Source organism: Gopherus flavomarginatus, chromosome 12, assembly GCF_025201925.1.
Source record: "Gopherus flavomarginatus isolate rGopFla2 chromosome 12, rGopFla2.mat.asm, whole genome shotgun sequence".
Classification (NCBI taxonomy): Eukaryota; Metazoa; Chordata; order Testudines; family Testudinidae; genus Gopherus; species Gopherus flavomarginatus.
In genome coordinates this window covers 5863109-5889679 of record NC_066628.1, presented here as the reverse complement: position 1 = coordinate 5889679, position 26571 = coordinate 5863109, and the positions used below count along the sequence as shown (strand labels likewise).

The following is a 26571-nucleotide window of genomic DNA, read 5'->3' as shown; positions in this document are numbered from 1 at the left end:
GTCCACTGCCCAGCCCTTGGCCACTTGAGCTACCCGTGTAACTGATACCAGTAGTAGGTTGTCATCCTCTCTATAGCCTAGCACCAGAGGGCTAGGAAATGCTCTGCAAGTGGGCTTCAGAGCTAGTTACTGATAGTATAGTGAGACTCTGGATCTTGGCTCCATAACAGGCCTAGAGGGGAGTGTGTTGTAGCAGGCACAGACTCCTCTGCATATTCTCACCTCCACCCCACCCCCAGCATGACACCTTCTACCCCTTCTACTGTCCCTGTCTCCTTGCCTCACCCTAGCCTCCCGTCAACATACCCTCCACCCACATTCCTATCCCCATTGCCTGCCTGTCCCTTTCTCCCTCCCCATACATAAGCACCCATTAGACCCATCTCCCCTCCTCCTTCAGACTGGTTCTCAGCCCCCATTTCCATCCATAGGTCTGCCTCTTGTCCCCTCTGCATGTGAATGGGACGGGTTTCTCTCCACATTGCCTGAGCCCAGCACAGTCGGCCTATAGCTGCAATCACAGGGGAAGCCGTGCTCAGCCCAAGGGTGGAGCACACACAGGATCTTTGGAGAACTTGCAGCTAAAATCTGAAGCATCTCCCGTGAGAGTGCACAAACCACAATTTTCCAAAGGCTTATGAGGTGGCCAAATTTAGGCAAAATTTTCCTGAGGCTGCCTAAAGGCGCATTAACCTTGACACACAGGCTACACCCTTGCCCAGTTTTGAGTCCCTGCTCTGAAACACAGGGAGGCTAGAGTTTCTTGAAGAAAGGGTCACCAGAACACTTTGGCTTGAGCAAAATAAGGTGCTTTTCCTTACCCTCATTCTTAGAAATGGCTAAACCGTTTTCGCTGAAATTTCTCCCACATTTCAACCTGAGGCAGACACGCAGTGTTGAAAGTTTCAGCCCAAATGGATGATGTGTGGCAAAATTATAAGCAAATGAACACAAGCGCTTGTAAAGGGAAGCGTTGGGCAACTTTACCAGTTCTGCATGCACTGCACACTGGGTAGGTATCCCAGCGTGCCAAGTGTTTTAACAAGTCAGGGTGGATTGAGGGATTCTAGCCTGTAGGAATTAGAGTCCAACTCCCAGGACCCTGCTGCGTTCCAGCCATCAGCAGGACTGTAGGAACGAGGAAATGTCTCCCCTGTGCGTCTGACAGGGGTTTGGCTCATTCCTGTTTCAGTGGCAAGATGAAGCGATCAGAGAGAAAAGCCACAGCAGGGCGCCTATCTCTGTCCTTGGCAGTGCTCATGGGCTCCAGCCGTAGACTTTGACCCTGCCGCACCAGGTACTGTACAGACGCAGAGATGGCTCCTTCCCCACACAGCCAGCACAGACACCAAAGTTAAATTAGATGATCCAATTTTTTTAATCACCATGTTTATTACTAATGTACAAAATATACAAAACAAAAGGGGGAGGCTGCACCAATGGGGGGGGGTGAGGGGTAGGACAGTCCATGTCTCAAGGAGAGACCGTAAAAAAATAAAACAATGGAAAGGAAACAAACCAAGCCCCCTGATGCCAACAGCAATAAAGTCAGTCCGTTTTCACAGAAAACAGCTTCATGCCCCCCCTCCACCCAACCAATGACTCGCTAGCACCAAGGGGAGTCGCGTGTCTGCAGTCATCAACGTGGCGAGGATGGGTACTTACAGCAAGGGGAGGAGCTCTGATCCCACTCGTTCTCACGCACATGGGGGGACAATCCCATGGAGGGGGTGGAGTTAACAAGCACTCCCTTTGCTCAGTGGGTGGGGGGCAGTGGTTAAGGGACCCCTCTCCTCCCCAACCGAAGGACTGGTATCCTGCCGCTGTCAGATGGAGGGAGAAGTCTCCTGACCACATGCCTGGGAGGGCAGTATTTCTGGGGGAGCCGAGCAGTGCGGCTGGCTGCTCCTCAGGGCCAAGTCTCCCCAGGCAAAATGTCTTCAGAGTAGGTCTGCAGCAGGCAAACCCACGGACAGATCACAGCCCGGAGCCGGGTGAAGAAGCCGGGCAACCCTCCCTTTACACCTTTGCTGGTTCCACAGAGATGTACACAGTGGTAACAACCCGCTTTGCCCCCAGGTCCCAGAGCAGGCAGCGGCTCTTGTGCTTGTAAAAAGTCACTGGGGGGGGGGGGGGCGCGGAGTCAGGAGTCAGGTCCCATCAGCACCTCCATCAGGTTAAAACGACACAGGAGGGAGTGGAGTGGCGGGGGGAATTCCCCCCGCAGTGGTTCCTCAGTAGCAGCAGCCATCAGGGGGGGTTGCTCCTTCCCTCCCCTGGGCATTACAAGGCCTCACAGAAGCCATAAGTGGTGGATACAGCCCAAGTCCGACAGCAGGCACCCCAGAGTCCATGAAGTGGGGGCAGCTGTGTTGGGCGGTTTCACGGGGCGTCAGCGGGGTGGGGGGAGGGCCCCGGGCGCTATGGCAGGGGCGGCCCGTTCACTCCGGGATGGTAGAAGGCACAGTTGTTCTCGTACCTGCAGCTGCCTTTCAACATGAAGTGGCGACACACGGGGCGGCTTGACATGTCTGCGTGAGAGAAAACGGGGCGCAGGTCAGCCACGGCGGCGGGGCACGGCCAGAGGGGTGGCAGAGCAGGGCAGGGAATGGGGGAGAGACTACAGCTCCCAGCATGCAACACTCCACCCTAACCCAGACTGCCAGGAGCATAGATTAAAGCTCCCAGCATGCAATGCTTCACTGTAACTGGGCCACTAGGAGCTGACTATAGCTCCCAGCATGCAGTGCTCCACTTGTGCCACCAGGAGCAGACTACAGCTCCCAGCATGCAATGCTGCAGCTGAAACTGTCTCCCTTGTTCTCACAGGCCCATAGGGGGTCTCTGCCATTCTGGGCCCCGCCCCCAAGGAGCAGGGCCTGCATGATCGAATGGGTGCAATGCATGCTGGGTCTCCCCCATAGGCCCTTGCCACCTGCTGGATAAAAACGGGGGAGGGGAGGGGGCACTCACAGGCCCCTCCCACATAGGGGCAGGGCCATTCCAAAGCCACAGCCCTCTGCTCCCCCTAGAGGGCAAGCCAAGCCCCCTGCAGTTACCTCCTCCGTGGCCTCCACCATGACCCCGGCCATGATCCCCTGGGTGGCCTCTGCCGTGATCTCCTCCGTGGCCACCGCCATGACCGCCGCCTCCGTGGCCTCCACCATGGCCGCCGCCTCCGTGGCCTCCACCATGGCCGCCGTGGCCCCTGCCGTGGCCTCCACCATGGCCGCCGTGACCTCCGCCGTGGCCGCCTCCTCCACCCATGCCGTTGTTAGGAGGCCCGCCTCTGCCATTGGGGGGGCCGCCACTGCGCCCACCTCCTCCTCGCCCCCGGAAAGGGGGCTCCCCGCCTCGCCCCCGGTGGAAAGGGCCTGGTCCAGGCCCCGGGCCGGGGCCACCCCCTCGCATACCCCCATGAGGGTTTCCCCGCATGCCGCCGTCAGGGGGATCCCAGAACTCGCCTCGCTGGGGAGGGGGAGGGCCCATCATCCTGGGCCCACCAGGCATGCCGGGACCTGGGGGCATGCTGGGACCCCCTGGGCCACCATGGGGACCTAGAGGAGAGAGAGAGAGAGGCACAAAGGTTAGAGACTCCTCTTCTGAGCATCCAGGGCAGAAAGACACCAAACGCCCACCCTGCTCCATGCCACACAGTGCCCCTTACTGAGCCCCCCACTCCTTTCAGCACAGCATCCCCTAGCACCATACTGGGGCATTGGCGCCAGCACTGACTGCCAGGGCAGTGCCCCCTATCGAGCCTCTACCCTACTCCCCACAGCACAGCACTGGGGTCAGCAGGCCCTACTGACTCCAGCACACTCCAGCTGAAGGTCTGACAGTTCCACCCCACCCCCAGAAGATGGTAGCTTCCTACTTACCAGGCATGGGTCCCGGCCCCCCGGGAGGGAAATGCTGCATGTTCTTTGGTCCAGGTGGGAATCCATTGGCAAGAGGCCCTTGGCCCAGCAGCCCATGGGGCACTGGAAGACAAGAGAGCAGAGGGGTCAAATACAGCCAGTGGGGTTACAATGGAGGGGAGGGGGGGAGAGGAGGAATACAGGGATATACTTCCCACCCCTTCACAGCAACCACCAATCCTAACCCAGGACATGTTTACATGGCCACCTCTCCTGGAACCCCCAGAGCAGGAAATCACACAGACCTGCTGTGATGCAGAGGGAGTGCGGTGGATTGACCTGGGAATGTCATTTAGTTTTACTGGGACTGTCTGCATGGGGAATGGGCGAGCAGGGGACAACTTTAGGTGAGGGGTGGTACCTCAGCCAGGAAGGGGGGTGGGGAGAGTCGACATCTTTGCCGGGGAAACTGCACAAAGGGAGAGGGGGAGAGAGCCTGCTGGAGGGGGTTTTGGTTTCAGTTTTGGGCTGGCAGGGCAGAGGCAGGGAACCCCAAGTCTGGGGTGTAAGACCTTGTTCCCCAGAGGGACCTGGGTGAGGGGTCCTGGTTGTACCTACAAGCCCTGCTGGGTCTGTGTTCCTGTCGTCTAATTAACCTTCTGTTTTACTGGCTGGCTGAGAGTCACCATGAATTGCAGGAAGTGGGGAGCGCAGGGCCCTGAGCCCCCCACAATCTGAGACACATGCACTTGCACACCCATGATGTCGTCATCAGGATGCTGGGTACACCAGCTCTCCCCTGACCCCAGCCACTCGAACCGAGCAAGGTCACGTCCTTTGGATCACCCGCCTGCCAGAGCCCCTAGAGCTGTAGGGTTATAAGTCCCAAGCGCCCCATCGAGACAGACAGAAGGCAAAGAAACAGAAACCAGAAGGCGACCAGCAGAACAGGATTTTCTCCTAGCAGCAGGAGGTGGGAACAGGGTCAGTGCCCCCCAAAGGTCTCTTACCTCCTGAGGGCCCCGGGGGCTGTGTCTGGAGGTTGCCAAGCAAGTGTTTGATCTTGTCCGAGTAATCCGGCTGCTTCATTAGCTCCTCCGTCTTGTGGTTGTTGGGCCCGCCCTGTGCAGGGAAGGGAGACAGGAGGGGCAGGGTTAGACAGAGTGTCCCTCCTTCCACACAACCACCCACCCACCCACACTACACCCCCTCAGCTCTCTCTAACTTCAGGTCACTGTGCTAGTCCATTAACCCCTCTAGCTGGGGCCAGGGGCTGGCTTGACTCAACCGCTTTGGGAAAAGGTGGTGATAGGAAAGAGTCCCACCGCCCCACGCATCCCCTGACCGCAACTATTGCTCAGATGGTGCATTGCCCGAGTTTCCCCTTCCCCCTAAATGCTGGACCTTCAACCAAGCTGGATGCAGGGAGACCAGGCCAATGATCCGCTCCAGCAGTGGTGGGGTGGCAGGGGGAAGCATTGGTCCACTCTGGAGGAAGATGGGCCAGGGAGGCCCCACCCACAGAGCAGCGCAGAGTTTACCCTTTTGGTGCCGGACCCTCCCGCAACGTGGAGCCTATAGGGTCAGACAGGCTACGCAGCAGCTCCAATTACCATGATGGAGGTGAGGATCTCCTGCACGTTCATGGAGGAGCTGGGGTTGGGGCCCTGAGGGCTCTTGCCGGCCCCCATGCTCCCCATCAGGTTGGCCAGCACTGGGGGCAGCTTGGAGGCCCCGGCTCCGTCGGGAGACTGCGAGGCGGCAGCTGGGTCGAGTCCTTCCTGGTAGGCGGCCTCGTCCATGGTGCATTCCTGAGAGAGGGGACAGAGGAGACACTGGAGTCAGGATGGGCTGAGGGTGAGGAGGACGCCCCAGCCTCAGGGGCTGGGGGTCATGGCTGGGCACTTGGGTTCCTGGGCCTTTGCCCTTCTCTAGCCCCCTCCCTGTTTATACAGGGAAGACAGAGACACAGAATGAGGAAGGGCCCCCAGGGAGCTGGGAAATGAACCCCCTGCTCTAACCCCTAGACCCCTTCCACAGTGAGAAGCCAACCCAGGAGTCCTGACTACCAATCCCCCTGCTCTACCCCAACAGGCCCCCTCCTTCTGTCCCCCAAAGCAGGGCAGAGAACCCGGGGCCCTGGGCCAGACGTACCTCGTCGAGCGGGATGAGTTTGGGCGGCAGGGGTTCGTACGACTCCGGGTCGGGTTCGTGGGGACTGTCTGGAACGCTGTGGAGAGGAGAGATGCTGGTCAGAAATTAGCACTGAGACGTGGTTGTAGCCCCCCCATTGATGGGGCTCTCGGCACAACCTGATGCCCACCCCCACCCCTTAGCTCCAGGCACAGCCTCACAGGCCAGGTCCACACACCCACCCACCCAGCATCCACCCGCCATGGGAAGCAAAGACAGCAGGGTCAGAGAGGGATCCTGGTGCCCAGCAACCCAGAGAGGCCCCCGGGGGGGTCTCATCTGCTGGGACCGCGGGAACTGAAAACAGGGTCTGTGTTCCCCGAGTCAAACAACAAGGTCAACAGGCTCAGAGGCAGCAGCTGGCTCATATGCTGCTAGAGAGGGACAGAGCCATGCTGGATACAGGTAGGTGCCTTAAATCTGACACGCTGGCTGTTGCACAGTGGGGCCATTAGAGGGGGGCAAAAAGCCTACATTGGCCAACTGGGAAATGGCGCCCCGACCTGAACCCCCAGTACCCTTCCAACCCCTCACCCTGCCCCCCAGGGCCACACCCACCTCTCCTTGGAAAGGAAGATCTCCTGCAGGATGCCCTTCTCCCTCTCAGCCTGGGTGTACTTCTCGCGGCTGCCGCTGCCCGGCTGCACCAGGGGGCTAGGGAGGTCGATGAGCTTGGGGTAAACCCAGGGCACCTTCTCTTCCATGGCATCGTGGCTGAGCCGACGCGCTGTCTCGAAGGCGTGCCGGTCCTTCAGCATCTCCCGCTTGGCTGCCTCGCCAAAGTCCTTGATCTTGTTCACGTTGACTGCCAGGGGGAGAAGAAGAAACAGGGAGGGGTTTAATCAGAAGACAGACAGGCTGCTGCTGTCCAGCCGATGGGAAGGGTGCGACACCCCCACTCCGTAACAGGTCTTCTAAGGCCTTGTATCCCTTTTCCCACTCGAGAAGCCAATTAGTCCCCTGGTGCTGGAGCAGAGCTGGCATCCCCTAGAGGCCCCATGTCCCATACCCCAAGTGCTGGATGGGAGCTGGCACCCCCTAGAGGGAAAGGCCCCATGTCCCAGACCCCAAGTGCCGGATGGGAGCTGGTGCCCCCTAGAGGGAAAGGCCCATGCCCCAGTACTCACCCCGCTCAGTCTCATCCAGCTCGAAGTAGAAGTACTCCCGCAGCTTGCTCTCTTCAGGCCAAGTCACTGTCTTCTTCTTCTTGCCCTTCTTGGTAAGCCGCGTGGAGTCAGCGGTGCTCTCGGAGGGCTTGGCATCCGAGTTCTGCTCGGACGAGGCTGTGGGGACAGGACACAGAGCGGCTCAGCAACCAGACACAAAACACACACCCCCACGGAGCCTGGATCTAACAACCATCGCCAATGCCTCCTGGGCCCAACCCAGGACCCCCAGGTGAAGACAGCCCTGCCAGCCCCACAGTTAAGCTAACACAGGGGCTGCCCCCGCCCACCAAGGCAGCTGTATCCCAGCTGGCATAGCACACCCGGCCACATGCATTAAGGGGTTTTATGGTCTCCTGGGTGGCAACATCAGGTCTGATCCAACACAGCCAGGATGTTGGGCTGACACCTACCACCCACCCAGAGTTAGCACAACAGAACCCGTTTGCTCCAAAGCCTTCCCCATCCGTACCGGTCTCCATCAGCTCTGGGACCTCTACTGCTGGCACAGGAGTACCGGGCCGATCCACCTCCATCGGTTCGGATGCAGTAGCAGGTTCTGGAGAGGATGGCTTAGCAGTGCTCGCTTCTGGGGCTGGCTTCCCTTCAAACGGGCTCGCCTGGGACAGAGAGAGAAATGTGGAATCAGTGTAATTGGAAGTGAACCAGTAACTCCCAGACCCCACTATCCTCTCATTGTTGACATCAGAATCCAGGGGTCCTGCCTCCCATTCCCCTGCTCTAACCCACCAGAACGCCCCTCTCTCCTCCATCTAGGGACAGAACCAAGGGGTCCTGCATCTCAGCCTGCTGCCCCTGCCCCCTCCCCCACTCTAACCCACCAGCCCCCATTCCCCACCTTGAGGTGTTTGTACCTTGGCTGCCGTAGGAGACAAGACTTTCTTTTTCTTTTTGATCTTGATCCCCGGGATAGGGGCAGAGTTCAGGGCATCCAGGAAGCCCAAGCCCTCCATTGCTGCAGAGAGGGGAGGAAACGAAAGAGGTTATACAAACTGAAGCTCCACGCACCTGCAACTTCCTGTGTTATCCTGCCCCTCCCAGAGCCAGGGATAGAACCCAGGAGTCCTGACTCTCAGCCCCAACCCTGCAATTCCGTTACTTTCACCAACTAGACTCCACTCCCCACCCAATACTGAGGCTCGAACTCAGGCATCCTGACTACCGGGACCTCAATGAACTCACGTTGCGCGGGGATGATCTTGACTTTGATTTCCTTGGTGCTGTTGGGGGTGGTGTTCAGAGGCTTGTATTTCTTCTCTACTGGTGGGTTGTCTCCAGAGGGGGCGGATGTGCTGAGGGAGGGAAAAAACAGACATGGTACTGAGACGCTGAGGCCACAGCCCAGGAAAGAGATCAGACGCTGCCCTGAGCAAGGACCAGGCAAGCCCAGATCACGTTACGATCTGGTGTGAAGAGCACAGGAAGCACAGCACAACCCTAGAGCTGCTTTACAGGGGGGCTGAAGGGGCAAGCAGGGGCGGCTTGGGGAAGGTTACCAATGCTGGGCCTGTACCACACACAGGGCCTCGGGCAAATCCCCTCAGCACTCAGACCTGCTTCCCAGCCTTCACCGCTCTAACCACTAGACCCCACTCCCCTCCCAAGAGCCAGGGCTAGAACCCAGGAGTCCTGCCTCTCAGTTCCACACAGAGTGCTTCTCAGGACTGAGGAACAGAGTGTGAAGCTGAGGCAGACAGAGGAAGCCACGGGCGTAAGGTCGCGACGCTTTCCCCAGAGCAGTGCGGGGTGCTCAGACCTACCTCTGTCTCTTTATCGGCATCGGCTTCAGGTTGTATTTTTCAGACACCACTACAGCGTTGGGGTTCTTCTTTAGAGGAACTAGTGAGGGAGTCTCTAGTTCCAACCCTACAGCAAAGCAGAGCTCAGGTTAGCAGAATACAGCAACGAGGCAAAACCACATACATTTCCATAGTACCTTATCTGCAAGGATCCCAAAGGATTTTTATGTTGGGATCGGTCACCCAGTGGAGAAATACAGAAATGCCACCTGTGGGGTTGGGCTGCTGGGGAACAGCTGCACAGCGACCAGCAGTTGCCCTGAGATGCAGCCACCTCTGGGGTGCAAGAACTGGGGAACAGCCATACAGAACCCCATCCAAGGACTCTTACTCCCCCCGAAAAGTTGAGAGATGCCCCTCCCAGTACCTACCAGTGGAGCGGAATTTGGCGTGGCTGGGTGCCGTGGTGCGTAGCGATTTTGGCTTCTCTCTCTTCTTCTCCGGCGTCTCCTCTGCCTTGGCTTCCGCCTTGGCCTCCTGAGGCTTCTCCTGGACAGGTGCTTTGCCCTTACTCTCTTCCTTCCGCTTTTTCTTGTCTCGCTCTGCAGGGAAGGGGAGGGTTAGGCTCCTGGGGGGTTCAAGTCCCAAAGGCAGATGCCACCATAACAGCTCCTCCACCCTCAGGCTCCAGGGACTAGCCCGCAGCCTGCCCACGTCTGGATGCGAGATTATGGGAGGAGCCACTGAGCAGTAGAGTGGCAGGGATCCCACGGCTAGAGAGTCCAGACCCAGGATGCTGCCGGGAGGGTGCCCATTAGCAGGCCAAGGGGCCTGGGCTAGGACGGCTGGGGCCCCACCATTTCAATCAAGGTCTCCTAGGCGTGTTTCAGGGGCGTGACTCACCTGCAGGCTGCGCGCTGCTCTGGGAGCGGATGACGCCCATCCAGTCGCTGACGAGGATGGAGGCCAGTCTGCGGAGCTCTGGAAGGGGAGAGAGGACAGAGGTTAGCGCAGGGCAGCTTGCACCAAGCTCCATTAGATGGGAGGAGGCACGGCGCGCACACATGCAACAGAGCGGTCTCTTACCTTCGTCCTCGCTCGACTTGCTAAGCTGCTTTACCAGTTTCGCCGTGTTGTTCTGGAAGAGATCAGAGAGGGACAGAGGGTTAGGGTCAGCACTGACCGCAAGGGACAGGGTCCCCACCTTGTTCCCTGCAGCACAGGGCCCCCTAGCACCGCACTGGGCCACCGGGTCAGCACTGACTGCTTTACTCACTTGCTTCAGGTGATCCACAGTGAGAGGCAGGTGCTGCAGCGTGAGCAGGATCTGCTGCAGTAGGGGCACATTGCTGGATGCCTTGGAGCTGGTGAGCCAAGTGTTGAGAAGTTTGTAACCCCCGACCCGGATGAACCTGGGACAAGAGTAGAGCCAGGTCAGTGCTGGTGTCATACCTTACCCCCCGCCATTGGCTACAGCCAAACTTTGTACCATCTCTGCCTACTCCTTACAGCCCAGGATTGATCTCCAAGCACCTACCAGAGATGGGTCACTAAAACCCCATAACCTCCCTGAAAACCACTTTGCACCTCAGCGGAAAAGACACCCAACCATGGTCACACAGTGAGTGGCAGAGCTGGGGAGAGAACCCAGGAGTCCTGACTCCCAGCTCCCCCTTCTCTAACCCACTAGACCCCACTCCCCTCCCAGAGCTAGGGATAACCCAATTCCCAGGCCCCTCTCTCTGTAAGGAACCGTCCACGACTCTTACTTTGCCAGGATGTCTTGCGCCCGGGTCTGCAGCAGGATGTTCAGGTAGATGCAGCGACTGACCATTTTCTGTGCATCTTTCATTAAACTGCAAGCAGGAGGGGAGATATGAAAGAGAAACTGGGCTGATGCAGTACAGAGATATCAGAGCACATGACAAATGAACTGCCATGAAATCAGACCCCATAGGCTTGGTGGCCAAGAAGGATTAACAGGACTCATGTGGGAATAGCATATGGCTTCTTTCCCCTCTGTGGTGCACTGGCTCCAATCTGGCTCCCCCATTGGTGGGGGACTGACTGGCTGAGAGGGGATGGAAATGAGGCTTTTCTGCTCCAGCGAGCACTGGCTCTAACCCAGTCCCATCCAGGGGAATTGGCTGACTCAGAGTGGATGGGATTCTCATTAAATTCAGAAACCTCACTAATTTACTCCATCTGAGGATCTAGCCCAAGATTAAAACGTTCTGCCATTGTCACACATCTCCCTTTAATTGGAGAGGAGTTTTTGATGGGGTGGGGGGAGTAAATAATTTATAGAGCAGTTATAGTTGCCCAGTGCCTCGTCCACACCTTGAAGGACAAGGCAGTTGTGGGAGAGCTTTGGGAATACACTGAAATGCCTTCAAGCAACCTGCAGAAGGGACTTCCACTGAGATCCAGGATCAATTAACATTTAAGAAGAGGACTGGATGCATTTCTGAAACAAGGGGATGGAGTAACATCAAAGCAGCCTAGGGGATTTGGATGCACATCTTCCACTGAAGATGTGCATCCAAATCCACTGAAGATGTTGATACCCAGGCCAACTGCCCACCTGGTGCAAGTCAGCTGTGGTTCCACTGGAGCGAACGGGGCCAGATCCCCAAGGTGGTTTAAACCAGGGCAGCTCCATTGACTCCAATGGAGCTACTTTGATGCACACCAGCTGAGAATCTGGCCTCTGCATGACTAAAACCTCTAAACTACCTTAAAAAGCCCCCAATAACTTTAATGCCAGCCATCATCAAGCAGATCAGCATTTAATAAATAAGACAAGGAAGGGAAAAGACTTAAAACAATCAAACATCTTTGCTCTGATGGGTCATTTTCACACAGCACCAGCTGCCTACCTCTACTCTGGGAAACTGAGGTTTTGCTACATTGTGTCCTGCCATGTTAAAAATTCTTCCAACCGCACATTTAAGCTAGAGACTTACTTGAAAATCTTGGTGACCCCTTCTGTATTTTTGACTTCTCCATCTCTCCCCAGGAAGCAATCTAATCCTTTTAGGAGCTCATGAGGATCGATTGGTCCAGAACCCATGATGGACAATTCTGAGGCAAGAAAGAAAGAAAGAAAAAATAAAAAGGGGTTACTCTCAGCAAAGAGCACAGAGATGATATTGCACTGGTAAGTGGAATCCACACTTGATCAGGAAGGGTACAGATACTATACGAGTACAAAGTATTATCCTATTGTTGCCATCAGTAAAGAGAGAACCCACTCGGAAAAGATCAGTTCTCAGCATCGGAAAACTAGAATTTTCCTAACCGCACACTCACAGTTACAAACGCATATATCTAGGGCCTTAACCAGGATGGATCAGAACTCTAGTTTCTTTCTTTGCCAACCTGTCTCCTCTATGATCGAGTATTCCCCCAACTCTTTAGGAAATAAACAGGACAAAGGGACAGATACTTGGAGAAAATCCAGAGCAGGGAGTATCTTCACTAAGGGCTTTCTAGTCATGTTCCCACTCAATCACCTTGAGACTAACAAGTTTATGGCACGATACCATTTATTGAACCATGAACAAACACACAAGTGTTTTCAAGTCAATATTCTCTTTTTAGACAAACCAGAGAGGAGAATGCTGATCTTTTTCTGAGACTAATTTTTAGTTTAGGAGTTACTGCACACTCAAGAATTTATATCCAGAGACCTTGATCAGAAGAGAGGTGTTGGGATTAAACCTTGGAATATTCAGTAGTTTACAGAGATAACCAAAGCTAATACTGACTTGAGATGCAATGTTGTTTATGAGAATGGGGCCTAAAATACATCAGCAGCTGTAAGTTTCAATCCATCTGTCTAAATTTGATTACCTACATACAAAACGAAAAAGGTTCTACTTGAGAGAGGGCAGTGGGTTGTGTTGGAATCTCATTTGTTAGAAAGAGCCATTGCAGAAGTAAATCTTCTAAGCTGTGTTACTAAAGAATTTTTTTTTTTTTTAAATAGAGGGGCCTGGATTGGAAGAAAAAAAAAACCCAGACAAAAAAATAATCAAATAGGACATTTTGGGCTATGCTATTAAAAAAGATTAACAGGTTTTGGTGGTTTTTTTTTATTAATTTTCCTCCATAACATTTCCAACAGCCACAAGTTACAGATTGTAAATTACAAAGTTTATTTTGTTTTTAGAAAATGTAATGCACCAAGTTACAGGTACATGTTTAAACAGCAAAAATTCAACAGAGCCACAAAAAAAAAATGCAGAGGACAAAAGAAAAAGCAATGGGAAACACTCTGCCAAGTTGTTCCTTCATGCAATTCTTCATAGCATCCCGAAATGGAAGGCACCCTGAAACAAGTGAATTGGTTTCAACAAGCATGGCAGGGGAAATCTAATCTGTTTGGCTTTATTGTTCAACTGGGTCTTAGCTTTGCAAGAGGAGGAAAAAAAGTTTATATATAAAGGGGAAAGGGTTAGGTTGAGACAGAGCTCCTTTCTCTGGATGTTGCACCGGACCTTTCAGGGTGGACGCTGGGAAAAATGTTCAAGGGGAACTGGCAAATGGCCGATATAAAGTTTGACTCTCTCCCAAAATCAGGATGAGGCAAAGTCAGTCATGCATGGATAAATTATTCTGTTTGCCAGGACTCTGAGCTTGAAAGTTATACATCACTCCACTGTTTCCGTTAGGTCCTTCAGACCCAATGAGACCAACGATGGTGTGAATCCCTGGCATGTAAAGGGGTTATGGTAGATATCCTAACAGTAAACAGTATATCTTAGTGTGAGAGTTGGTGCCGGCAAAAAAATTCAAACAATTAGTGGGAGATTTAGATAAGACACTGAGTGCAGCTGAAGGGCCATTGGCAAGGCTTTATCACCCAAAAATTGATTTTAAAAATTGTCCTCTCATATAAATCTTAATTTCATTGAAGAGAGACTTTCGTGTGTGGATAGACACACACAACTCTCCCAGGCATTGCATGCCCTGCCTGGAACTTAGAAATTTAACAGACTGGGAAAGTGAAAGTGACCAGGCTAGTTAAATGGTCTCAGATCCTAGTGCAAGAACAACCATACCATGGGAGCAAGGTAGAAGCCTCAGTCTGAAGAGATTTAACTGGAGAAATTAATTGTCTCGGCCATGGCCCTTTAAAGTGAATTGCAAACAAGGCAGACATTTCTCCTACATCCAGGGTGAGGACCAGAGCCCAATCTCAGGCACAGTGGTATGTCTGTCACAGGCTCCTGCACTATAGAAGAGTAAATGGAATTTGAGGATTGCAAAAATCAGGAATTGCTGGCTTAAAGTCAGGCTATTTTGTGTCAGTCAACTGCTAAGGGGGGGGGGGGGCAGGGGCACAGACTACTGCTGTCCCTCTTAAAAGATTGAGCATGCATTAACAAATGACTAATTGAGCAGTGACTTGGAGCACTGAGACTATTTCCCCTTAGTACAGGCTCCTTTGAGATCTGGTGCAGACAGGAATGGCAGAGCTTACAGATGACTGGGATGCAGCAGGCCCAGTTCAAGCAGATCAGCTTTCCTTCATGGTAGCAATAGCCTCCCATTAACTCTCAGCCCAGGGAACACAGGGGGGGTCCCACGAGGAGACACTGCACTCACCCCTTGGAATGAAAACTACTTGCAGTATAGAGGAGTGGATAGGTTAATGCGCCCTCACACTACTGCCTATCTGGGAAGCTTGTAACAATACAGGTTAAACTACAACAGAAGTAGACAAGCAGGACCAGGGCTGGGACATTGCTTAGAGACGCAGTGGCTAGGTCTGCTTCAGCAACACACAATAGATCTGCCTTTGTATGTTACCCTTATTCGGGTGGGGGGGGGGGGGGGGAGTGTAGTGTAGCTGCCTAGGCGCAAACAGTCCCCACGTTGTACAGCGAGGAATAATTAGTGTCGATAGTAACGAGTGACACTAAGGCAACATGTTCCCTGTTGGTAAGTTACACGTATATTGCATGAGGCACAGACACCGAGACAGCACTGAAACAAGTGAGGCTGTGTGTAAGGCTGCCAATGCAGCTTTGCTTGTGGGAGCAAAGGGGTTGGCGCGAGGAGGGAGAATTTACACACACACACAGAAGGGCGGCATGGCTGAGTTCCAGAACTTTGTCGGCTGTGGCAGGCTGATCGAGGCTGGATTCAACATGGAAGGAAGAGATCCCCTCGTCGCTGCCTTTTCAGCAAAGTCCTTTCTCCGAGCAGGAGGGGAAAAATATCCAACCACAGCCAGCTCTTCCAAGGTCTGGTGTGAACTCCTCCCCAATACAGTCTCTCTCCAAGTTAACTGCAGAGATCCACCATCACTTACTGGGCAGAGGAGTTTAGTGGGAGCAAAACTAGACAGTAGGGAGCGATGGAAAGTTGTTACCAGCTGACAGTCGTTCGGTAGCTTGGGGGGGGAATCAGTTTGGGAGGTACAGGGTGTCAGTCCAGTTGCAAGGCATCCATGCTGAACAGTCTCTGTGCCTGCAGCTCTGGGCAGAGAGCGGGACAGGCCATGGAGACTGAATTCCCCTCTCACCCCCCAGAGGTGGCCTCCTCCTCTACACGCAAGGTGAATGCGCTTCGGTAGGGGAAAAAAGCTCGCAGTGCCGCTGCCAGGCTTGGACGTGCTTTGCTGGTGAAGAGAGGACTTCAGTCTCCAGGGCTGCCAATCCGACACCTGTCACCATCCACACAAGAGATCAAACACAGAGTTATGTACACAGGAGAACTTAGCCATGGCAATTCATCCCACTAGGGAAATCCCACCAGATGCCCTGATCATACTCCATGCTGGAAGACCAGGTACCATGCTTACGAGAGAGGAGGAGATGTAAGACAGTTCTAAGTCTAGACAGATCTATAAATAAGAGATCCCTTTGCTTCGTAGGTAGGATACAGACGAATACACAGAATTGACCAAGGTAACAAATAAGAATTCCACTTTGTTGCCTTGAGGCTGCAGGAAGGTCTGCAAGCATGTGAATTCCCCCCGGCACAACTGGGCATAGTAAAGAAGAGTGGGAGCTTCCATTGCTCAGGGTTCCCAGCAAAGATTTTAAGTTCTATTAAAAAAAGATACACATGCATCAGATTTATATGCACAGATGACAGGCTGCAACAGCTATGTATTAGCATATGCAACTATTCCGATAAGTGCAATATTGGACTAAAGGACACCAGAGCAAAGACTAAGACAGCCATATGCTTGGCAACTGTGAGCAAATATTAGTTTCTAGACAATTTAAAAGAAATTTCCTGTGTTACCAACCCCTTCCCTGCCTGAACAAGACTAAAATCAGAAGTTAAAAAAATTCTAGCTTTTTCTTTTCTTTACTGTTTATGCTATTTATTTCCAGTATTTCTCTGCTCAAGCAGTAAGACGTGTTTCTATTCAATTTCACTGTTTGGCACACTGCTAAAGCTTGACACGTTTGGAGTTGCCTTTGGTACAGATAGAGATGATTCTGCTTACTGGAATTTGTAGGCACTCATGGGAACTTACTAAAAGCTTTTTCAAAAAAGATTAATTGCAAGTTTAGCTCAGTCTCTGCAAAGATAACTTGAACATCTGTTTAAAAGGCAAACTGCAAAGTTTTTGTTAAGAGAGTTAACTGGCTTGGTAAGAACTTAAACACAGATCTCATACTTTGATAAGATACCCCCCTCTAAGCGCCAGAGCAATCCAAACTCTGGATTTCTTGGCATTCCACCTAGGCAGGAGTGTACAATAAGCAAGTGGAGTGAAGCCAGTGGTTAGAAATATGAAGTCAGATGAAAGGCTCCTACTTCAGGATTGGTTCCTACAGCTTACATTTGAATTAATGTTCAGCATGCACTCCTACCACAGTGATAGTCTCCAAGTCCCTTCATTCAAGAGAGAAGCCTGAAGTTTCTCGTATTTTAAGAACTAGATACTTAAAGTGGGGGAGGAAGGTATCTTTAGGGAACCAAATTAATATTCCCATTTTATAGGCAAAAATATAAAGATCAATCTATCTTCTGATCTACCCAAGGTCACACAGGAAGTCTGTAGTCAAGCCAGGAACAGAACCCAGGAGTCCTGACTCCCAGGCTCCCTGCTCAAGAGACAAAACTAGAACCAAGGAGCTCTGTGCCTCAAACCAGATGGCATCTTTTCTCCTAAAACGACTGACCCCCTATCCTAAACTCAAGCCTTCAACAGTGGTTCTCAAACTTTTGTACTGGTGACCCCTTTCACACAGCAGGCCTGAGTGTGACCCCACTTTTGAATTAAAAACACTTTTTACATTTAACACTATTATAAATGCTGGAGGTGAAGCAGGAGGTGGAGGCTGGCAGCTCACGACCTGCACATAACCTCCTGAGGGGTCACCACCCCCAGTTTGAGAACCACCAGCAAAACCTTTTGAGTTCACCTCTGAAAAGATCGAAAAGCATAGTTAAGGTTTCAGTTACACATTTAAGCCTAATTTAGAGTGAAGTCCACTCGTAGCCAGATACGTGTCTAGTTTGATCCCACTCGCTGGGCCAATTGCTTGACCCCCAGTCAACCGGAAGGGGATTGAAGTGACTAAATTACAAACTCTGAACATGGATTATTTCAGTGTCAACCAGCTCAGGTATGTAGAAAGAAAATAGCATTCTACTCTGAAAAACTGCTATGAAATGGTATTGTGTGTCCATGATCCCAAATCAAGCATGTCAGGATACATATGTAGGTTTTTGCTACCTGGCTCCTTACAAACCCAAGCCAGGATCGGATAAGCAACTTTTTTTTTTATTGCTTGTGCATCTCCCATTAGAGAGATTCTGCTGGTCTGATTCTGTCCTCAGCAAATCTGGTTCTGCAATCAGACATCTTAATATAGGAGCATGGGTGCAGTGTTAGAGCACTATAACCTAAGGTTCCCAATTCTGTGCAATTCCCCACTCCACTAGATTTCTTGTGGGACCTTAGGCCTCACGCTCCCCATATGTAAAACAGGGATAACAGCACTGCTCTACCTCACAGAAGCGCTGAGAAACTATGAATGTTGTGAAGCGCTTTGAGATCTACTGATAAAAAGCACTAGATGAGAAAGGCATTATCTGTGATTTGACAAGATGCCATTTTAGAAATATGCTTCAGAAGAGAAACACACTTTAAAGAACAGTTTCAAGTTGCTTTTATAGGAAAACAGTTTTTCTATTGTTAACCTGAAGAAACTGCAGTCTCAGCAGAAACTCCTGGCAAAGCTTTAGAAAAACAGATAAAATGTTCATGACTTTGCCCAGAGTTTCTGTTTTGCATGCACCCTAGAAGTTCACATCACAAGCAGCATGTCTGTCCGTTCCTTCCCAACAGGGGCATTTGATTTGAAAGCAGTGTCAATGGTGGAAGAGAAACCAAAACTTGTGTGGTCAACATACCCCTGCTTCATGGAGAACAAATGCCTCATATGAAATTTACATAATGGAAAATGGTTGCCTATTTACCATTTTCATCCTAGCTCCTTAAACAGATTCTATGGTATTAGTCATACTCCGGCCTTAGTGTCTATTTTTAAAGTAACACAAATCACTGCATTTGAATGCTCAGATCTGCACATGTTCTGGGCACTAAGCAATAGATTAGGCTTTCTGCAATTGAATTTTTGGTTGGAAAATTTGGCCTGCTGTTGGCCATGGAAATAATCAAGCCTGACTTTAGACTCCACTGCCAGACACAGCAAGGAGCAGGCTTAAGACAAACATTGCTCTCAGACAGCAGGCTACCCAGAAAAACAAGCTACAGCTCGGTCACTTCACTCCGGCTCCTGAAATGCAGTCGCCTCTTGGGTGGAGCACTGCAGCTGTTTATGGCACACAATGCTAATCAAAAGGTAAGCACAATATAACTGAACAGACAAGAATTTGGCTATGTCTGCTAGGTGTTCACCTCCACTGAAATGAATGGGTGATCTAGTCTGAAACCCTTTGAGGCATGGCTCTACTCTCTAAAGGAATCTTCTCTGGTTCCTGTGTGTATTAGATCTGCTAACTTTAACAATAACACATTTGATCCTTGTTAGCCCCACAGAACCAAAAAGGCTTTAAGGGAGTGTGCCACGTTCTATTTTAGACTCACCCATGAGCTGCAGTGTAACTGCAGTCACATCTGGGTAAGCTTACTGAAATCAGGTTAAATAAAGGCAGAAATTAATTTGTACCAACTATTCCTGATGAAAACAAGACTGAACCTAGCTTGACAACTGAATCCCAGCCTGAATTTGCAGGGCTGGCAGAAAGCCATTTTTATTTGCCAGTTGCTAAACAGGATCTAGAGTTTAGGGACAAAAAGCCACACAATGCCTTTTACAGCATTGCTTCTCTGAGTAGAGCTGTACTTCGAATTTAACCAAAAGAGCAGAGATTCAACTGTGAGTGGCTGAAGTCTTCCAAGCATTAATTCTAGTCCTGGTTAAACAATAAAGCATTGACAACATTTGCTCAACTAGTCCTGAAGCAGGGCAGAAACCAATTTGTGGTACTTGCAGAACAGAGAGCATGATAAATATCAGCTTCCATCTCCAAATCCTAATATGGATGTTCAGAAATCCTGACCGTCTAGACTGAAGTCAGTAAGTCTGAACATCAGGCCTATAGTTTACAGGGCGCAAGAAATGCTTCCAGAGATGTGAACTTTTAAGCAATAGTCTTACATATTTCTACCCAACATTAAAGGCAGTTTCTGTAAATACACAAATAGCATGGTCATTTACAAGGTACAGTCAATGTCTGCGTGTCAACAGATTACTTCCTTCTGAGAAAAATCAGAACAGGTCAAGCTAGTAAGGAGAAGAGCAGCATTAGATACACACTTTAGCCAAAAAGAGGTTATCCTAGAACATGAATCATTGAACTGGTTCACTATCACTTAAAAGGATACAAGAACAAAGACATTTTTTAAGCAGACTAAAATTTACAAGATCTAACAAGTTCAACAAAATTCAACCACCACCAATTTGCAACCCAAACATCGCAGCTTTAGGGCAGAGAACCAGAAGTGAAATTAAATAGAAACAAAACATGAACTAGCGCGCTCCTTTGTGAGAAAGAGAGGAAGTAACCAAACTTTTCCGACGACAGATTTCAAAATATCCTTTGGGTTTGAGCTGAAGTTAACACAGATAAAGGCATTTTTTAGATGTTATGATTTTAGCCTTGTATTTTAAACTCCATTTTTGGGAGCCTAGAGTGAAAAAGATGGAAAAGTTTTTAGTCCAGTTAGATTTGAATTTGTGGTTCACCCCTTTGTAAGGGATCTAGTTAATTTCTCCCAGTGGTAATGAGAGTGCCTATGGGCAATAAGAAGCCAAGGACGACACGGGAAGCTGATTTTAAGCAGCAGGTCATACAACAGGGACTCTCTTCAGAGCAACATATAATTTATCCACTGCCAAGATCTAGCCAGTCAGTATTGATGTAAAGAGCATCAAAACTACACAGCTGTGCGCTCCTGCCCCCAAAGACACAGGAATCCTGCACAGACTGGGTCAATTTCTGAATGCAATGGGGGATGGGATCTACTGAAGTAAGCATATCCAGAGGGGTTACAAGCAGCTATGGACATGGCACAGACAGAGAGCCTTGAGGGTCTGGATGGGATAGAAAGATACAGAGGACAGATGACATACCACAAGCAAAGCACAGCTACTGATCTATTAGGATTTAAACCCCTCCACAAGTAGTGTTCCAGTACAGCTGAGAAGTTAGATCCCATATGACTGGAGACCACAGGGAGAGTTGTTTTGTACTTACAGTTTAGAGAGAGAAATCAGGATTTTATTCCAATGAAGACAGACATCTTCATATCCTATAATCCTATTAATATATATCACAAAGGATTTTTAAGACTTGGTATTCTAATCCCTAACACTGGGGAGTGACTGAGAACTGCCAGTTACTGTAATGTTACAAAAACAGCTGTTTGTTAAATCATGATTAAAACCATCCTGATGGAATAACCCTTCTGTAACATCTTCTAGCTGAGGCTCTCAAAGCCCTCTAGTAACAACAAAGCAAGCCTCACAGTGTCTTCCCACTTCAGTCCCCAGTAGGGATGGGGAAGGGGAAATGAGCTAGTGGCTTTTTCTTTATCTGCTTATGTCTCCATTTCCGTGCCAGAGGGTTAGAATTCAGGAGTCCAGACTCCCAAAGACCCCCCTGTCCTTTTTCTTAACTACCACACTCCCACCAAAATACACACATGACCCATTAGCCCCAAGCACCAAATTCTCTGGCACTATCTACACTCTTTCCCAAATCCAGGCACAGATAAGGAATCCCATCTCCCAGCATTGTGCTCTAACAGGATAATCCTCCCCTTCCACCTATGGCAAGGAAACTAGGATTAGTTTGTTTCTGAAAAACACAAGTACTCCCCTTCCCTTTGAAAGGACAAAACTACTTCCGTGACTACAGCAGAGTTAAAACAAGACTAAATTCAGGCAGATCTTTAAATTTAAAGATCTGGACCCCCATGTATTCAGAGACCTATTGATTTTCTCACACCTGAATTATTTTCCCTGGGGGTCTAAACACTAAACTGAGCTTCACCAAGAGGCCAAGCTACCTCAAATCCGAAGTGACCTTTACAATACGTTGTCCACAAATGGTCTCAGCATAACTGAGGCTTCAAATGTGACAGAGAACCTGCCAGTGGCTGTCAAGGTTACTAGGCTACAGCAAAGAGTTCAGCTTCTGGAATGGTATCTTGGCCCCTTTAGTCCCTCAGTGTCTTACTTCTCCAACCCCATCTCGTATCTTCACCCACATGAGTGAGACCATGAGATGATAACTTCAGGAAGGTGAGGGAAGAAAGACAGCAGGAGCAGATGACTTCTAGAACAAAAGCTGCATTCCTTACCCAGTAAACTTCAGGTGCTCTTAACACCAATCAGGAACTACTAAAGTACAAAAACTTCTGTATTGGGATTTTTTTTTTTTTTGAAGTGTGGTGTTAAAATACTTTTAAAAGCCATCTTTTGCCAAACCGCTATTGAGCTCTCTTTAGATAAAGATCACTGGCTGCACAGAACAAACATCAAGTTCAGCAATCATTTAGGCTTCCGGCAAGAGAAAGTTTTAGCAGTACCCACTGTGTGTTCACCCACATTTACCCTTAGTTCATTTTCAACCCCATCTTCAAATCTCCCAAATTGAGGATCACGTTTTCTTAAAAAATTGTTTTAAGAAAAAGCCTTTACAGACAGATCCCAGTTTCACATGTTTGCCTGACAAAACTCAGCCGATCAAGTGTGTTGTCTATTTAAATGTCTGAATGGATTCTGGTCTATTTCCTCGTGTTTGGTTCAAAAAAAGTTTTCCTCTCATTAAATGTTTTTCCTCAAAAAATTAAATAGATTTTTTATTCTTATTAAGAGGCTGCAAGAGCCATTGCTGCTTTCATCAACCTCTCTGGCTGGATCTTTTGTTATTTTCCTTATTTAGCATATTTCACCTCCATTAGTCTTCTGTGTGCTTGGAAATTTAGAAGTGCACACAACTACAACACAGCGAATGGTCCCAGTGTGTCAGCCTTAAGTGGACCCACTGATCTGCACAATCTCTGAAAGGCCTTTGCTAAATTTGCTGCTTGCATACAACTTACCTCGTCCTACCTGCACTACACATACAGCTGCTAAGGCCCAACCCCGAGAAAAACTCAGCACCCAGAACAACTCTTAATGACTTCAAAAGGATTGCAGCTCAATGCTTCAAGATCAGGCCATTACAGGCTGTATATTGTTCAGCCCCCATGAGACTAAAATGCTGAATTGCTTTACATTGCATGAAATGCTACCACTGGACACTGCAGCAGGTATTTAACCTGCTGGGTTTGAAAAATCTGCCTTGTGAAGTCCCATTTCATGTTAGAAACAGTCCAGAAAAAAAATATCCAGCAGTTAAAAAAAATAGCTCTCAGTCACAAAAGCAGCCTCTCCTTGGTTAAATGCTATCGGACGCTCATGCAGATCCAATGGGTTGGCTCTGGTAAAAGAAACCAGATTCCTCTAATGCAAAGTCTCAAAAAATTAAATTTGTAGTTGTCTTAGATTGGCAAGCTCTTAAATCAAGACTCAAAATATCCTTACAGCCTCTGCATGCATCAGTCGCTGTCACTGCGCGGAGTTGACAATGGAAGAAGAATCAAAAAGAAATAAGCAAAGTGGTCTGGAACAGAAATGAAGGTTGTGAAATGTAATTAATACCAGAAAGGTTTGCTTACCCGTGAATTGTGGCTGTTCCCCTCCCTTTGATGAGGGCTTCCCTTTTTTTCCTAATGATCACTTCTTTTCCTAGTACATTGTACAGGAACTATGGCACTGTGGAATGTGGCAAATTAATTGAAAACAAGACTTTTTACCTTTCCCTTGCCCAAGGCGACACTTGGGGTGTGTGTGGCTGGAGAAAATGCACGCACCCCCTCCCATCCCCAGAATATCCTTGACAATAGATTTGTGGGTTATGTACAGCACCTTTGGAGTCCAGTGATAGCATTTCACATCTGTTATAACAAATCAGATTACATTAACTGATCAAGAGGAACGTTCCCCCACTTCCCTTCAGAAAGTCTGAGGGAGACAAAGCAAGACCGTCTGCTTTACTGAGCATGGAAGCTGGATAGAAACCAATGTAAGTTACAAATACAGCCCGATAAGACAGACAAGAGAGCGGAGGTCCAAACTCGGTTATGTTGAAACCTATAAAAAGAAAGAAACCTGGCGGACTTAGGATCATACTTTGTACTCATATATTAACTTGCACCTAGAGAATTCCTGTAGATGAAACAGCCAGGAGTGGAATTTGGTTAGAACAGTTTAGAAAGGGGAAGGGGGGGACCACGCGCACTGGGTGCATTCCCCTCCTCCTCCGCCACCCCCCCCCCCCCGGCATCTCATTCCCTCCATCCCATGCCTCCAAACGCGAGTCAGTCGGTGGGAGGAGTTTGCTCAGAGCTGGTTACATCACCTCCCTGCCCATGGGTTCTTGCTTTTGTACAGGAAGAGACAAAATGAGGCAGACGCCATTTTAGAAGCACAAGGGAGAGAGGAGGAAAAAAAAACCCACAAACAAAAAGGCTTCAGTATCTATTAAGAAGGAATTCATATAACAATACAGCCCCCACCATAGATATATATATACACACACACATACACACCCACCCCTCTTTGTATCCTATAATCTCAATCCTACAAAGCTACACTTATTAAAAATACAAGAGGGGAAGCCAATTCTTGTTAGCATGAGCCGAAGATTCACTACAGAATCTCCCCATCACCGTGGGGGGGAGGGCTAATTTGTCCCCCTCCAAAGTATGGGAGGGGCAGAAAAAGTGGGGTGGGGGGTAAAAAATGGGATCTGCAAAGAAAAAAAAATGCTGCTTGCCAGAACAAAGACAAGGAGACAAAACAGCTTCGCCATCTTTAGTAGGGAAGGGAAAATAGAAAGCGAGAATCACATTTTTAAAAACACATTAGATTTTGTTATAACTGGAGTCTAATGTTATCAAATTTCACGCTGCTCTTTTAAAAAATTAAATTACTGAGTTTTAACAAGATTTGAAAGTTTTAAAAACCAACTCTTGCAATCTTTATTTCTAGATTGCCACCCAATTCTTAAAGATTGCCCTTTCGCCCCAACTACTACATATATAAGCAAATACATTATTAAAGTGGTACCCCGGGTGCTAAAAAAATAAATTCACACCAAAAACCCTAGCATTTACATTGAATTTAAAAATCTAGAAATGGATTTGACATATCACCATAAGGTTATTTTTTAAACCAACCCATCGTCTAATGCCATTGATTTTTTTGCTTTCCTTGCCACTTACAGCCTTACCCTGCAATCTTTATGTACAGATTGCTCATTTTCCTTGTCTCCCACACAAAAAAGCGATACTTTATGGCTCAGTCACCGCCATCTTTTGTATGGGAGCTCATTAACCCTTCATATTCGTGGAGACGATGGATTTGTCTAAGAGACCATCGTACTCCTTATAAATATGCATTCATATTTTGCAAAATGCCTGACTTTTAAGGGTTAACCATCTTGAAACAAAGCCTACTTTCCTCTCAATTATATACACATTTTTGGTTTCTTCCTGGCGTTAATTCTTTTTGATAGAGGAGGAATTTTTTTTTTGGTCAGTTGGTTGAAAATTCGACACTTACTATCCAATAATTTTTCGTCGACAGCGCTTCAAGGTTTGTTATTTTTTTGTTTGATTAAAGTGGTGTATTTTAAAGAAAAAAAATAATTGATTTGGTTTTGGTCATGGCTTTAAAAAAAATACAGCAACTTTTTGGGGATTTTTGGTGGTTTGTCGAGATAAAGAGATGCAAAAAGTTGCTAGATTTAAAAAAAGGATCAGGACAGGTTGTTGCTAATTATTTTTTGTTTGGTCTTTTGGTATGTTTAAGTGGCAGTTTCCTTCAGGTCACAAAGAATTTGAACGGCTTCCCAAGGACGGTCGAAAATATGGTGGCTGCTTTTTTGTGTCTTCCAAGGACCAAGTGGGGGGGGATTTTTCTCTTTCTCGTAGCAAATTCGACGCCAGTCTCAAGACCAAACCAACCTAGAACAGAAGAGAAGGGAAAAAAAACAACACTGCAATGAGCATTTTTAGACACAAAAGGAAACCCCCCGGCCCAACATTTTTAACTACAAAGATACAAAATTTGGCAAAAATGTTAATTTTTAGGTTTTTTTTTAAAAAGAAATCACTGGGATGTGGGCTGCGGTAAATTTTTGCAAATCTGTCGACTGGGAACGAAAATGATGATTTATGGGGAACCAACCCGGGGGGGGGACTTGGAGTTTCATGGTTCAAATGAAACCCAGCTTCAGTTAAAAGCCCCGCGCCCTGCCTCAGACCCAGGGGGTTAATTAGCAGCAGCAATTACTAATAATCAAGGTCATTCAGAAGGGCTAACAGCAGCCCCCCAAAACCACTCCTCCCCCGCCCTGTCCCCCAGCCTCGCGTTCCTCAGAGCTCAGTACTTACCTCTAACCAGACCCCAGAATGGCCGAACAGCGCGCGGGTGGCGCCTTTTATATGCGGCCCCGCCCTCCGGCCCCGCCCCCCTGCGGCTTGTGCTGCGGCGCGAGAACAAAGCTTCCGTCCTCTCCGCTCCCCCTCCTCCCTCGTACCCAACGGCTGGTTACTCGAGAACCGATTTAAAACTCCTAGCGAAACACGCCACCGAGGTCCCCTCTGCATGTGCGAGCGGGATCTAAGATCGAAAATCAATTTTAAAATCGGCGACGGTTGTGACGCAGTTAGGAAGAGGCCCCAGCGCGCGTGCGCGAAGGGGGAGGGCGGAGTGACCGGGTTTGGCTAGCGGGCAGCGCCCTTGCGGAAGTGTAAAGAGACACTCTATACCGCGCATGCGCAGGGGTGGGGCCGGCTGATTCTCCTTAACTGTCGTCCTGAAGGTTGTGCGCATGCGCAGCCAACGCCGGGCGTTGTCCAGCTTGTGGCGCAGTTTTTATTCCGCTCCGAGCTGTGCGCAGGCGTGCCAACAAATGGGTAAGCGCATGCGCAATGATCATCCCGCACGTTTCAAACTAAACCTATTAATCCTT

At 49.4% G+C, this 26571-nt stretch overlaps 1 protein-coding gene across 2 annotated transcripts; it reads right to left on the bottom strand.

Moving 5' to 3' along the window:
• Positions 1–1356: 1356 nt before the first annotated feature.
• On the bottom strand, positions 1357–26075 carry PPP1R10 (protein phosphatase 1 regulatory subunit 10). Of its 2 annotated transcripts, XM_050919502.1 has the most exons (20): positions 25991–26075; positions 25158–25561; positions 11946–12063; positions 10749–10835; positions 10256–10391; positions 10066–10117; positions 9883–9960; positions 9411–9581; positions 9001–9106; positions 8423–8532; positions 8095–8195; positions 7692–7839; positions 7181–7336; positions 6612–6858; positions 6015–6090; positions 5474–5671; positions 4871–4982; positions 3882–3983; positions 3060–3557; positions 1358–2531 (listed from the first exon to the last, which is right to left on the bottom strand). In XM_050919502.1, exons 3-20 carry the CDS (start codon positions 12050–12052, stop codon positions 2422–2424), a joined length of 2595 nt encoding a protein of 864 aa, XP_050775459.1. In that variant the 5' UTR covers positions 12053–12063; positions 25158–25561; positions 25991–26075; the 3' UTR covers positions 1358–2421. The 2 variants fall into 2 exon arrangements, with proteins under 2 accessions (XP_050775460.1, XP_050775459.1); XM_050919503.1 differs by lacking the exon at positions 5474–5671 and having other exon boundaries at positions 1357–2531.
• Positions 26076–26571: the final 496 nt, after the last annotated feature.

Excerpts from the sequence above, each read along its gene's own strand:
- PPP1R10 (XM_050919502.1), bottom strand. The coding sequence starts at position 12,052 with ATGGGTTCTGGACCAATCGATCCTCATGAGCTCCTAAAAGGATTAGAT. Across the intron at positions 9,961-10,065 it reads CAAGTCGAGCGAGGACGAAG|AGCTCCGCAGACTGGCCTCC; the intron begins GTAAGAGACCGC and ends CTCCCCTTCCAG. Across the intron at positions 7,337-7,691 it reads CCCAGAGCTGATGGAGACCG|CCTCGTCCGAGCAGAACTCG; the intron begins GTACGGATGGGG and ends CTGTCCCCACAG.